Source organism: Amblyomma mixtum, chromosome 3, assembly GCF_055824585.1.
Source record: "Amblyomma mixtum isolate Tamu chromosome 3, ASM5582458v1, whole genome shotgun sequence".
In the NCBI taxonomy this organism is placed as follows: Eukaryota; Metazoa; Arthropoda; class Arachnida; order Ixodida; family Ixodidae; genus Amblyomma; species Amblyomma mixtum.
In genome coordinates, this window is record NC_143014.1 from 402,278,715 (window position 1) to 402,293,684 (window position 14,970).

Genomic DNA, 14,970 nt, shown 5'->3' on the forward strand with positions numbered 1-14,970 from the left:
TTCATATGTATTGGTTCTGCAATGCCTTGTAATCGTAAACCATTTACTAAATAATTATTCAAGAGGGGTTAATTTGTCCAGATGACTCGTATTACTGAGTGGTATTCCGTTACAACTGTCATCATCATCAGCCTGACTACGCCCACTGCAGTGCAAAAGCTTCTCCATTTTCTTGCCAATTAACCCTGTCCTTCGCCAGTTGCAGCCTCCGCATCCCCGCAAACTTCTTAACTCATCCGCCCACCGAACTTTCTGTCGCCGCCTGCTACGCTTGCCTTCTCTTGGAATCCACTCCGCTACCCTTAAAGTTCAGCGGTTATCTTGCCTTCGCATTACATGCCCTGCCCAAGCCCATTTCTTCCTCTTGATTTCGACTAGCATGTCATTAACCCGCATTTGTTCTCTCACCCACTCCGCCCACATCCGATCTCTTTACGTTAGAGCTATCATTTTTCTTTCCATAGCTCGCTGCGTTGTCCTTAACTTAAGGTCAACCCTCTTGGTTAGCCTCCACGTTTCTGCCACATATGTGAGCACTGTAAGGAATGTAAGTTGTTCTTGACAAGACTTCTACTTTATTAACGTGTGAGCATTAGAATATGTGCAAACAGAAACTGCGACCTACAGCTCACTGGCAGGTGTTCCACCTGCGTGTAACCCGATGGCTCTCGAACTGAGCAATGATTAATGTCACGATCACTCCTGAAGTTTTTGCAGGCGATGGGCCTTGTGAGTCAGTGGTGGGGCTGCAACCTCTTAAATCAGTGACTCAGGCGAAGCAACTGCTGACAGGTATCTGTAAGGCGCTAGTCCTGTTTGTGTATTTACTCTACCACCACCACAACGAACCTCTGTAGGTCACGTCGGTACAAAGAATATTAGTGCGTTAGGCGTGGATATACCGAGCCTAAGTATGCCACCTCGGATATAATGAACATTCGTGTGTTATTTCGGATATCGCAGACCGAAGTATTCGACTTCAGCTACAACCAACTATCATGTCTGGACCTCGGATGTGCGGAAATTGTTAAGTTAGCCTCGGTATCTCGCGCATTATTGTGCCACCTGGAGTACTTCTTGGCTGCTAACTGATCGAAACGATCCGCAAAGCATTGAGCTAAAGTTACTGACTGTATTAACCATTCGAAACGACACGCCATCATTCAACGTCCACTCGGACTACCCGGAATAAGTTCACCACCAGGGGTTTACTAAGAGCCATAAGTAAGAAAAGTCACCTACAGTAAAGGTGAAGTGACAGCCACTTAGCAGTGCTCTTAAACAGTTCTGAAGGTGTTCTGGTACACTTTCAGCCATTTTTAAATTCCCTGAACGTGACTAGTTTCCAAGTCAAAATTCCTGAAAAACGCTAAAAACACCCGGCGCCGTTGGCAGTTCATTACCGATTTCATTCATAAAGATTGTAACACCCATGGAACTGAAATTTAAAATGACACGGGAACATAAAATGACCGTAATGATTTCCATTTGGCTTAAGTGAAAAATTTTTCTCCTGCATTGCTGTATGAGCAGCCATGTTGCCTAACGTATATGCCGATGCGAATTTTCATTTTGCGTGCGCTCCACACGTCACGATGAAGCGCGATTTTTTTCACTCGAAACAACTGGTGCGGGTTTGGACTCGGTCCCTTCGCTTAATATAAACTTATCCAGCAGGTCCTAGTCGACGGCTGAGGGGGAGGACGTAGCTGGGATCCACCTGCGCCTCGGATCCTTTTTGAAGGGTGCTAATATGTGTTACTTTTCTCTCTCTCTCTCTCTCTCTGTGAGAGAATATCTATCACCCCTACTACCAAAAAGTGCCCTTCCATTTGATATCATCTTTTTCTTAGCAAAGGTATCGAAAAAGCAATCAATCTCTAGGCGACTGATTACATAGCTATTGAAATTCAGGTTGATTTCACCTCTCGAATTTTGTTTCCTTCAATAACTTTCAAGTGACTTAAGCTGTTATCATTTACTGATAAAATCAAGGAGGCTGTTGTCGTTGCAGGCGTATGTTTATTCACCTCACCAAAGTTTTTGATAGAGGCCACCAAGGCTCCGTTCATCACAGACGACCTAGTTAAGAACTGGTCCACCTCTACAACTCCTTCAAACCTATTTTTCTAACCGATCGCAAATTATCCAGATAAACGTTAACCTGCTCACTGCAAAGCCTGTAATCATGGAAGTTTCTTAATATATCTTGGGCCTTTTACTTCTTCTGTTGTACAATAACTATTTTTCCAACTCATTGTGTCACGTGAAATATTTTGTACTCAAACGACACCACAGCTTTCACATCCACAAAATCTGTGACTGTACTTTTACACGAAATTAACGCTGGTCAAAATAATTTATTACAGTGGGGAGTTAACCTTGAGCATATCAATCGTGAGAAACTCGAATTCATTATGTTTGATTCACCAAGAATTCACTTCCCATATCTGCATCGGTGCACCTTCAGTCTTTTTCTAGCACCTCCTGACACAGCCAATCTTGATGGAGTAGTTCTAAAGGGAAATATGAAATTTTATCTCATGCTCATTCTTTATGAAAGAAGTCTATCTTTGGACTATATATCATTACCAGACCGCACTAATGTTTCCAGCCAGATATTTTACCGCTACACTACATTAATGTCCATAATCATCTCTCTTAATGCTTGTCTTTCGCGGCCAATACATACCTCATGCATTTATACCACAACGAGCGCCCTTAGAACGAAGCTAGAATCTGCACAACATCCAGAACTACACAATGAAGATTGGTTGTGTCAGTAGGTGCTAGAAAGTGTCTGTTAACGCGCACCTATGCATATATGGGTGGTGAAATCTGAGGTAAATGGAATATAACCAACTTCAAACACGTACGCAGCCCGAAAAAAGCGTGTCGGAAACCACTGATGATATATCAGCGCAGAGGCATCATATTTGCTGGGAATTAGACACATTTGCGGTGATTTAAAACAGCCTAGAAAAAACCCCAGTTTTAAGCTTTTTCTGCCCGGTTCGTAATTTCGAAAATAGAGGAGCTGCCATGTACTGGGACGAAAATGGTGGAAGTCAGCTTGAAGGAATTTACCGCCGTTATCTACACTCCAAACGGAAAGGGGTAAAAAGGGAGTGAAGTTGTCATACAGCACACAAGCTTTAAAAACAATGTGCACTAGTGGACCCCTTACTCCCTTTGTAGTCCCATACAGGCGTATTCGTGTCTAGAGTGTGTTTGTACGAGAAGTACAAAAAAGAATATAGCCTACTTAGCCGTGACTGTTTCAAGACAGAGATTTAGATTCTGGGAAACCAAGTGGTATGCAGTGGAAGTGGCATGACGCCAAGTCGTATACAGACGTTTCAAATGTTTTTTCCTTTCCTTTCCGTCACGTGTATGAGTTTGAGGGTGAGGAGAATGCCTTCGAAGTAGCCTATTCTGCGGTACGTCCGCGCGTGTTCGTTTCCAGCTGGTGGTCGAGACCTGTTGCCGGCATCTCTACCTGAAACACGCGACACGGCGAGTGAGGCAAGCTCGACCGAGGGAAGGACCGGAAACGGGACCTTCTTTTTGAAACATGGCCGCCACGGTTGGGCATAGTACCCGCCAACCCACCAGGTGCTCGGCACTGTAGGAGGCACAGGAAATTCGGCTCTTTTGTGCCCACACATAAGCCCATTGTTCGCTTGGGTCGAAGATGACCGCACGTCGACACGGCCAAGCATGCTGACTGCAGCCAGGCTGCACTGCTGTCTTCTCAGCGTAGTCCGTAATGGCAGGCATGGCATCAGTCATCGTCGAATATATAGAGGCTCGGAGCCACCATGGAAAAGAGATGGTGGTGTTGGTGAAAAACTTTAATATGAAAAGAGAGTTTGAGGGTAAAAAAACCCTGCTACATGGTCGGTATCTTTAGTCCGGGACACCGCTCTACGAGGCCCTGTCTCGCGCCCGCTTTACTAGAGCCCTATGAGACTCCAGTGTGGAGCAGTTGAGGAGGGCAGTCTCCCATGCATCTCGGGTGGGGGTGGGGGAAGGGGGAAGGTGAGGATTCTGAGTACATGCCCACACCATGTGAAAGATATCGCAGATATCTCCATAGTGCGGGTAGCGCGCATCTGTGTTCGGATCGAAGTGTTTTGCTATGGCAGGACAGAGAAGAGTTCCTGTCTACAGGCGCCGCAGAGTTCGCTCCTCCGCCTTACTCAGCCCTTTGGCAGGTACTGGGTAGCGACGGTGGCTGTCGCAATAATGAATTAGGATTTCGCGGAACCGCAGAAGCGGTTTATGAGCTTCTGAGCCAGGAGAGCTAGGATGAGGAGCCCGGTGTGTGAGCGCTCGGGTGGCCGCATCAGCGGCCTGATTGCCTCGTAGACCCTGGTGGCCAGGAGCCCAGATCACTTTTGTGCGAGTTGGATCGGCGGGAGCGCGTCTTAGAATTTGGGAGGCAAGATGGAATATTTCGCCTGCAAGATAATGTTCACAGGCCCGGCAAGAGTCTGTGATAACTGTTCTCGATTTTGGATCGGCGACAGCGAGAGCTATTGCGACTTCCTCCGGGATCGATGCCACTGGACGACCAACGGCCGAATGCTCCCAGTAACGAATAGGCGCACCTCGTGATCGGCACTGCTCACATAGTAGCAGGCGACTACATGATGCCGCGCAATAAATACGGGACGATTGATTCCTCTATACAGCTGGATTTGTTATGAAAGCTTTCACTTTAAAAAGGAGCGCCAGAGGTCACCTGGGCGGTGGGCAGAGCATGCTGCCCAGCTTGTGCTCTTTGGCATATGGTGCAGGATGCATGACGCATCACGGGGGCTGTTAGCGGGAAAAACTAAGCTTTGGCTAGCGCAAAAAACAACGCGAGAGGCAGACGCTAAGTACAAAGTCCAAATTCGCCGTTTAAATATCCTACCGCTGCAAGCAGAGATAAGGCCAGAGATAAGCAGATTTGTATGTGACAAGTCATTTCAGGAAAAACATCACAGCGGCTTCATTAATTTAAAGAGCTGCTCAAAAAACTCTGCCCGATCTGAACGCTGCAAATTGTTCCAGTATGTGCCCCGAGCACATAGCGCAAGTACCAAAGCACCGTCCGCTTCGAAGGCTTACCAGGCTCCGCGAACTTGAAGACCGGTCTTGGCGCCAGAGCGCAGATTCCAGAGGCGGAGTGCTCACCGTAAGGTGGTCTCGCTCTAGCGAGGCCTGAAAAGGAGACAGTCTAATCCATTACGACAATCCGACAAAAACCTTAATTTATATCTCTCCCCATATCCCTCCTGTTCTCAAAAACCCACGTATTTTTCTCTACAATCTCGCCTTTCCCATCTTTTTCCCATTGTTCTTTTGCATTATAATTTAGTTCAGAGCAGTGTCAAATTATTCTTAGCCTTCCTGCATTCTCCTCATTTCGTGTATTCTCTTCACTGCGTCATGAGTGTTATGACGACTGCGAGTGGCCTATGAATGTTAAGTAGAGAATGGTCCATTCGGCATATATGGGGATTAAGCTATCAATGCTCTCGCGTCGACACCCTTCTCGCTCGGCTAAAAGGGGCTCTGAAAGGGGTTTTCAATCAAGTGACTGTATTCCTAGAATGCTAGGGGATGCCCCTTAACAAATAGCCTTAAGAAAATTCAATATGGCATGACAACGAACGCGGCTTCATGGTTTCACATCATGGGAGGAGGCGGGCTATATCTTGGGAACGCGATTTAAACACAGGTAAAGGACGTCATACGAAGATAAGGACTGACACAGCTACCTTTCTGAAAAATCCTTGTTCCTGCGTTCCTTTTACTCCGTTTTATTGTGTTGAAGCCCTTCCCCTATGTGCACACATGCAGTTGAAACACCTTAAAAAGTATGTTGTACTTGTTTACGACCTAACGAACGTGTCCGTACTTTGGCTGTCAAGAAGTACAGCTTGTTCTTTCTTCTCGCAATAAATGAGCCCTAATATGTGTTACTTTTCTCTCTCTCTCTGAGAGAATATCTATCACCCCTACTACAAAAAGTACCCTTCCATTTGATATCATCGTTTTCTTGGCAAAGGTATCGAAAAAGCACTCAATCTCTATGCGACTGATGACATAGCTATTGAAATTCAGGTTGAAATCACCTCTCGAATTTTGTTTCCTCCAATAACCTTCAACTGACTTACGCTGTTATCATTTACTGATAAAATCAAGGAGGCTCTTGTCCTTGGAGCCGTACATTTATTCACCTCACCAAAGTTTTTGATAGAGGCCACCAAGGCTCCGTTCATCACAGACTGACCTAGTTAAGAACTGGTCCACCTCTACAACTCCTTCAAACCTATTTTTCTAACCGATCGCAAATTATCCAGATAAACGTTAAATTGCTCACTGCAAAGCCTGTAATCATGGAAGTTTCTTAATATATCTTGGGCCTTTTACTTCTTCTGTTGTACAATAACGATTTTTCCAACCCATTGTGTCACGTGAAATATTTTGTACTCAACCGACACCACAGCTTTCACATGCGAAAAGTCTGCGAGTGTACTTTTACACAAAATTAACGCTGGTCAGAAAAAATTATTACAGCGGAGAGTTAGCCTTGAGCATATCAATCGTGCAAAACTCGAATTCATTATGTTTGATTCACCAAGAATTCACTTCCCATATCTGCATCGGTGCACCTTCAGACAATTTTTCTAGCACGTTCTGACACAGCCAATCTTGATGGAGTAGTTCTAAAGGGAAATTTGAAATTTTATCTCATGCTCACTCTTTATGAAAGAAAAATATGTTTGGACTATATATCATTATCAGACGGCACTAATGTTTCCAGCCAGATATTTTACCGCTACACTACGTTCATTTCCATAATCATCTCTTTTAATGCTTGTCTTTCGCGGCCAATACATACCTCATACATTTACACCACAATGAACGCCCTTACAACGAAGCTAGAATCTACACTACATACAAAACTACACAATGAAGATTGGTTGTGTCAGGAGGCGCTAGAAAGTGTCTCTTAACGCGCACCTATGCAGATATGGGTGGTGAATTCTGAGGTAAATGGAGTATAACAAACTGCAAACACGTACGCAGCCCGAAAAAAACGTGTCGCAAACCAGTGATGATATATCAGCGCAGAGGCATGATATTTGCTGGGAATTAGACACATTTGCGGTGATTTAAAACAGCCTGGAAAAAACCCCAGTTTTAAGCTTTTCCACTCGGTTCGTAATTTCGAGAATAGAGGAGCTTCCATGTACTGGGACGAAAATGGCGGATGTCAGCTTGAAGGAATTTACCGCCGTTATCTACACTACAAACGGAAAGGAGTAAAAAGAGAGGGAAGTTGTCATACAGCACACAAGCTTTAAAAAGAATGTACACTAGTGGACCCCTTACTCCCCTTTGTACTCCCATACAGGTGTATTCGAGTCTAGAATGTGTTTGTAAGAGAAGTACAAAAAAGAATATAGCCTACTTAGCCGTGACTGTTTCAAGACAGAGATTTAGATTCTGGGAATCAAAGTGGTATGCAGTGGAAGTGGCATGACGCCAAGTCGTATACAGACGTTTCAAATGTTTTTTTTTCCTTTCCTTTCCGTCACGTGTATGAGATTGAGGGTGAGGAGAATGCCATCGAAGTAGCCTAGGCTGCGGTACGTCCGCGCGTGTTCGTTTCCAGCTGGTGGTCGATACCTGTTGCCGGCATCTGTACTTGAAACACGCGACACGGCGCGTGAGGCAGGCTCGACCGAGGGAAGCACCGGAAACTGGACCTTCTTTTCGAAACATGGCCGCCACGGTTGGGCATAGTACCCGCCAACCCACCAGGTGCTCGGCACTGTAGGAGGCACAGGGAATTCGGCTCTTTTGTGCCCAATCTTAAGCCCATTGTTCGCTTGGGTCGAAGTTGACCGCACTTCGACACGGCCAAGCATGCTGACTGCAGCCAGGCTGCACTGCGGTCTTCTAAGCGTAGTCCGTAATGGCAGGCATGGCATCAGTCATCGTCGAATACATAGAGGCTCGGAGCCACCATGGAAAAAGAGATGGGCTCGCTGCCACTCCACGACCAACGGCCGAATGCTCCCAGTAACGTCTAGGCGCACCTCGTGATCGGCACTGCTCACATAGTTGCAGGCGACTACATGATGCCACAAATAAATACGGGACAATATGATTCCTCTATACAGTTAGATTTGTTATGAAAGCTTTCACTTTAAAAAGGAGCGCCAGAGGTCAACTGGGCGGAGGCACAGCATGCTGCCCAACGTGTGCTCTTTGGCATATGGTGCAGGACGCATGACGCATCACGGGGGCTGGTAGCGGGGAAAACTAAGCTTTGGCTAGCGCAAAAAACAACGCGAGAAGTAGACGCTCAGTACAAAGTCCGTATTCACAGCTAAAATATCCCACCGCTGCAAGCACAAAAGGCCAGAGATAAGCACATTTGTATGTGATAAGTCGTTTCAGGAAAAACATCAGAGCGGCTTCATAAATTTAAAGAGCTGCTAAAAAAATTCAGGGGGCACTTTGACTGTCTAAAGTGGGTAGAGGCGGAAGCGTTTTCCGCATCACCTTCGCTGTTTCTGTGGCACTGGTGGCGTCACATGTAATTGAGTACTAATTACTAAGTGATGACAAATCACTAATCAGTGGTTAATTACTGATTAATGCCTGAATACGAATTAACTGCTAATTAATGACGCTTAAGCTTCGCCTTTAGGAGTGGAACGCGAGAGCGCGTTGTAGCGCTGCCAGGGAGTCCACGGAACGCCACCACCCGTTCGGCGCGATGCCTTGCCCTTTGAACGCAACGCTTTCTGAGGAAAGGAAATGGCGCAGTAATTCTCTGTCATCTCGGTGGACACCTGAACCGCACCGTAGAGGAAGGGAGGAAGTGGGAGTGAAAAAGATAGATAAAGAGGAGCCGTAATGAATAAAATGAAAATTGTATTTGAGGAAAGGAAATTACGCAGTAATTGTGTCACAAAATTCAGGGGGGGGGGGGCACTTTTTTGACCTAAAGTGTGGTCACTGATGTGTAGTTAAGAAGTTAAGCTTCGCCCCTAAGAGTGGAACGCGACAGCGCCTTGCAACGCTGCCAAGGAGTCCATAGAACGCCATCGCCCATTCGGTTCTACGCCTCGCTCGTCGGTAAATTGGTTTTTGAGGAAAGGAAATGTATCTGTCTCTCATTTGTCGGTGGACACCTAAACGTCGCCGGAAGGGAATGGAGGAGGATGACAGTGAGTGAAGACACCGTATTCACTAGACTCGCCTTTGTTCATTCCAAACCATCGAGCTGGCATGGCGGAGTGGATAGATGCTCGTCTCTCACGCCGAAGACCGGGGTTCGATTCCTGAGCTCGACCAATTTCTTAATCGGTTTTATTTATTTATAAGGCCTGACTAGTAAAGCTAATTAGGCTAATTGGCTAATTAAGCAATTAACTAAGCTCAGTCCCACTTACTTGGAGCATCACTATACGATCCCTTCATTTGGTTGCATGGTTACTAGCCAAAGTACAATTGGCCCCGTTTGAAATTCGCGCACCGTGACGTCACGACCGTTTCCACCAATTGAAAAGCGTGACATTTTCTGTCGACAACTGCTGCTTACAACGATGAGACATTAAAGGCTTCCGCCTTAAAAACTCTGCCCGATCTGAACGCTGCAAATTGTTCCAGTATGTGCCCCGAGCACATATCGCAAGCACAAAAGCACCGTCCGCTTCGAAGGCTTACCAGGCTCCGCGAACTTGAAGACCGGTCGGGGCGCGGGAGCGCAGATTCCAGAGGCGGAGTGCTCATCGGAGGGTGGCCTTGCTCTAGCGAGGCCTGAAAAGGAGACAGTCTAATTCATTACGACAATCCGACAAAAACCTTTATTTATATCCCGCCCCATATCCCTCCTGTTCTCAAAAACCCACGTATTTTACTCTACAATCTCTCCCTTCCCACCTTATTCCGATTGTTCTTTTGCATGATAATTTAGTTCAGAGCAGTGTCAAATTATTCTTAGCCTTCCTGTATTCTCCTCATTTCCTGTATTCTCTTCACTGCGCCATGAGTGTCCTGACGACTGCGAGTGGCCCATGAATGTTAAGTAGAGAATGGCCCATTCTGCATATATGGTGATTAAGCCATCAATGCTCTCGCGTCGACACCCTTCTCGCTGAGCTTTTAAAAGGGGCTCTGAAAGGGGTTTTCAATCAAGTGACGGTATTCCTAGAATGCTAGGGGACGCCGCTTAACAAATAGCCTTAACGAAGTTCAATATGGCATGACAACGAACGCGGCTTCATGGTTTCACATTATGGGAGGAGGCGGGCTATATCTTGGGAACGCGATTTAAATACAAGTAAAGGACGTCATACGAGGATAAGGACTGATACAGTTACCTTTCTGAAAAATCCTTGTTCTTGCGTTCATTTTACTCCGTTTTATTGTGTGGAAGCCCTTCCCCTATGTGCACACATGCAGTTGAAACACCTTAAAAAAAAAGTTATACTTGTTTACGACCTAACGAACGTGTCCGTACTTTGGCTCTCAGGAAGTACAAATTGTTCTTTCTTCGCGCAATAAATGAGGCCACTTCAATTAGTAGGCACACTGCTGATCATGGTTGTGAATCCTCTAAGCAGCAATTTTTGAGGGTCAAGATAGGTACGAAATAAAGAATTATGTGCCTTACGTCAACAAATCTGTAGTTCAACATTTTTGGTTAGTAGCCAGTATCAATCTTTCGGGAAAAATCTTAAGAAACAATAGAAAGCCGCGCCTGGTTACATTAGGTCTCTCTTCGATTGGCCGTATTGAGGGCTGAAGTAAGTTATTTATTTAAGGTTTAGTGCTTAATCATTGTTTGTAAACGTTGCTTCTAATGCATTCATTGTAAACAGACATCGTGCAGAAGGGTGCGGCTTGTTTTATTTGGAAGGTTAATCGCAACGCAGAAAGTAATTAATCGTCCAGACTACGTTATCTCCCGTTTACAATATACGAATATATTTCACAACATTTCGCTGAGCATAAATATCTTTTAAAACTAAAAGGAGCATAGAAGACAGGCATGGAACAGTGCCTGTCATTTCAAAGAGCTACCATACAGCAGCGCATGACTATGATTTTCCAAAAGTGCTGCGGTGCAATCCTGCCTAGCAAGCACAGCGATAACCTCTAAGCTGCCGGCGATAAACAAAGCGTCAAAGTAGAGGTTCGAGACGGAAAGAACACTTCGCGAGAATTTTCGATTCCGCTGCGGGTACCTTAACACAAGCTACAACGTGCCCTGTGCGGACATACCATGTGTCCGGATCCTTTCCGATGTCCGGGGTGGGGGAGGGAGCCTTGTGGAAGGCGAATACGCACTGTGGCTCGTGGTCGGCTGCTCACAGGGTGTTCGCTGTCTTTGGCGGGCTAAAAAAGAGCATGAGTGTATCAGAACGAGACAACAAAAATCTCGTTGTCCCCACTCTGACCACTATGGATGCGTTAGCATTTGAAAGTGCATACCACTTGATTCCAGGAATCTATACCTTTCTCTTGAAACCGCCAATGCTATGTAAGCTATTTCCATTTTTACATTTCCCTTACAAATAAGAAACCGTGGTAAATTCCCTCAAGCTGGCTTTCACTATTTTCGTCCCAGTATTTGGCAGCTTCTCTATTCTCGAAGTTACGAGACGAATGAAAAAACTTACGAGTGGGGTTTTTTCCAGGCTGTTTTAAATCATGCCAAATGTGTCCAACTGACAGCAAGTATGATGTCTCTGCGCTCATATACCTTCACTGGTTGGCCACACCTTTACCGTGGTGTCACCAGTTTCGAGCTAGAGAACTTCACAAAGAAGACTTAACGGTTTCACTGCGAAGAACGCGTTTTTAAAGCTTTACTTTTGTTGGCGAGTTGCTCTTTTTCTTTGTCTGGCGTCACAGGATTTTATTGAAGCGACGAGTTTCAGCAATGTGCGCCTTACTTCTGTATAGTATTAGCACGTACCTTCGTTAAATTTCCAAATATCAGATGAGTACTAGAATAACAACGGAAGCAGCCTACTTCATCCAGTGGCATTTCTTGACACTAAGGCGCTTCTTATACGCGGCATGTCTCGACACGGGCGTTAATTGCGTGCCTGGCCCGCGTTGCATAGATAGATGCCACTATTTTTCTCTATTGAATCCCTCATTATCACCCTGAGCAGGCGTACGCGCTAAGTCATAGCACTTTAATTCACACTACCATCGCTAATATATGCAGATAAAACTGATGGCTAATTCAACGTCCATAAAACCAATCACTATACCATTTTTATTGTTTGAGCACTAAAAGGGTCTGCTTCAGCGAGAACGATGGCCATTTTCGCCCCTCCCCACCTCGCCGCAATGCGTGGACACCTCGAACACAACGAACTTTAGGCATAGGTGGCTCTTGCCAAGGAACTTCTCAGGACCGATCATTAATTTACCTGTCACCTGCACGGTGGTCAGTAACGAGGGCCGCGGGACGTGGTGCGGACCCTGCGGTGTCATCACTACCTTCCCACCAAAGTGTTACAAGCCCCACCGGTGGCCGTTTTGTAAGCAGCTATCTCGAGGAGCAGTGGCGCATCAATTATACCACTGCCTCACTTCGACAGCCCAGCTGTAAAGAGTCCCAGCGATCCGTGACTGGAAAGGAAAGAATGACCAATGGCGGATATGTGCCCATTAACCCATTACCGCTATTGCGCCATACGCTTAAGACGTAGCCACGGCCGAATTAAGAGGGACAGAAAATGCTAACACACTGAAACAATCAACCAAAGAGAGCCTGAAAGTTTTCATATGTATTGGTTGTGCAATGCCTTGTAATCGTAAACCATTTACTAAATTATTATTCAAGAGGGGTTAATTTGTCGAGATGATTCGTATTACTGAGTGGTCTTCCGTTACTACTGTCATCATCATCAGCCTGACTACGCCCACTGCAGTGCAAAAGCATACCCCTTGTCTTTGCAATGAACCCTGTCCTTCGGTAGTTGCAGCCTCCGTATCCCCGCAAACTTCTTAATCTCATCCGCCCACCGAACTTTCTGTCGCCGCCTGCTACGCTTGCCTTCCCTTGGAATCCACTCCGTTACCCCTAAGGACCAGCGGTTATCTTGCCTTCGCATTACATGCCGTGTCCAAGCCCATTACTTCCTCTTGATTTCGACTAGGATGTCATTAACCCGCCTTTATTCCCTTACCCACTCCGCCCGCTTCCGATCTCTTAACGTTACACCCACCATTTTTTTTGTCCATAGCTCGCTCCGTTGTCCTTAACTTAAGCTCAACACTCTTGGTTAGCCTTTACGTCTCTGCCCCATATGTCAGCACTGTAAGGACTGTAAATTGTCCTTGACAAGACTTCTAGTTTATTAACGTGTTAGCATTAGAATATGTGCAAACAGAAACTGCGAGCTACAGCTCACTGGCAGGTGTTCCACCTGCGTGTAAACCGGGGCTCTCGAACTGAGCAATGATTAATGTCACGATCACTCCTGAAGTTTTTGCAGGTGATGGGTCTTGTGAGTCAGTGGTGGGGATGCAACCTCTTAAATCAGTGACTCAGGCGAAGCAACTGCTGACAGGTATCTCTAAGGCGCTTGTCCTGTATGCGCATTTACTCTGCCACGACCACAACGAACCTCTGTAGGTCACGGCGGTACAAAGAGTATTAGTGCGTTAGGCGTGGATATACCGAGCCTAAGTAGGCCACCTCGGATATAATGAACGTTCTTGGTTATCTCGGATATTGCAGACCGAAGTATTCGACTTCAGATATAACCAACTATCATGTCTGTACTTCGGATATGCGGAAATTGTTAAGTTAGCTTCGGTATCTCGCGCATTATTGTGCCACCTGGAATACTTCTTGGCTGCTAACTGATGGAAACGATCCGCAAAGCATTGAGCAAAAGTTATTGCCTGTATTAACCACTCCAAACGACACGCCATCGTTCAACGTCCACTCGGACTAACCGGAATAATCTCACCACCACGGGTTTACTAAGAGCCATAAGTAAGAAAAGTCACCTACAGTAAAGGTGAAGTGACAGCCATTTAGCTCTGCTCTTACACAGTTCTGGAGGTGTTCTGGTACACTTTCAGGCATTTTTAAATGCGCTGAACGTGACTAGTATCCGAGTCAAAATTGCTGAAAAACGCTAACAGCACCCGGCGCCGTTGGTAGTTCATTACCGATTTCATTCATAAAGATTGTAACACCCATGGAACTGAAATTTAAAATGACAGGGGAACATAAAATGACCGTAATGATTTCCATTTGGCTTAAGTGAAAAATTTTTCTCCTGCATTGCTGTATGAGCAGCCATGTTGCCTAACGTATATGCCGATGCGAATTTTCATTTTGCGTGCGCTCCACACGTCACGATGAAGCGCGATTTTTTTCACTCGAAACAACTGGTGCGGGTTTGGACTCGGTCCCTTCGCTTAATATAAACTTATCCAGGAGGTCCTAGTCGACGGCTGAGGGGGAGGACGTAGCTGGGATCCACCTGCGCCTCGGATCCTTTTTGAAGGGTGCTAATATGTGTTACTTTTCTCTCTCTCTCTCTCTCTCTGTGAGAGAATATCTATCACCCCTACTACCAAAAAGTGCCCTTCCATTTGATATCATCTTTTTCTTAGCAAAGGTATCGAAAAAGCAATCAATCTCTAGGCGACTGATTACATAGCTATTGAAATTCAGGTTGATTTCACCTCTCGAATTTTGTTTCCTTCAATAACTTTCAAGTGACTTAAGCTGTTATCATTTACTGATAAAATCAAGGAGGCAGTTGTCGTTGCAGGCGTATGTTTATTCACCTCACCAAAGTTTTTGATAGAGGCCACCAAGGCTCCGTTCATCACAGACTGACCTAGTTAAGAACTGGTCCACCTCTACAACTCCTTCAAACCTATTTTTCTAACCGATCGCAAATTATCCAG

At 45.7% G+C, this 14,970-nt stretch overlaps 1 protein-coding gene across 50 annotated transcripts in view; it reads right to left on the reverse strand.

Annotated features, from left to right (window-relative positions):
- The window catches only part of LOC149357393 (uncharacterized), a 172,333-nt gene that overhangs the window by 106,920 nt on the left and 50,443 nt on the right, over positions 1-14,970 (reverse strand). For 45 of the 50 annotated variants that reach the window (XM_089584625.1, XM_089584638.1, XM_089584617.1 and 42 more), the window contains 4 exons: positions 11,302-11,415; positions 9,742-9,834; positions 5,119-5,211; positions 3,613-3,809 (listed from right to left, as the gene is read on the reverse strand). In XM_089584625.1, coding sequence (XP_089440751.1) covers positions 3,613-3,809; positions 5,119-5,211; positions 9,742-9,834; positions 11,302-11,415 — 497 coding nt within the window. The remainder of the gene's footprint in view (positions 1-3,612; positions 3,810-5,118; positions 5,212-9,741; positions 9,835-11,301; positions 11,416-14,970) is intronic. The other 5 variants (XM_089584610.1, XM_089584619.1, XM_089584626.1 and 2 more) reach the window with 3 other exon arrangements.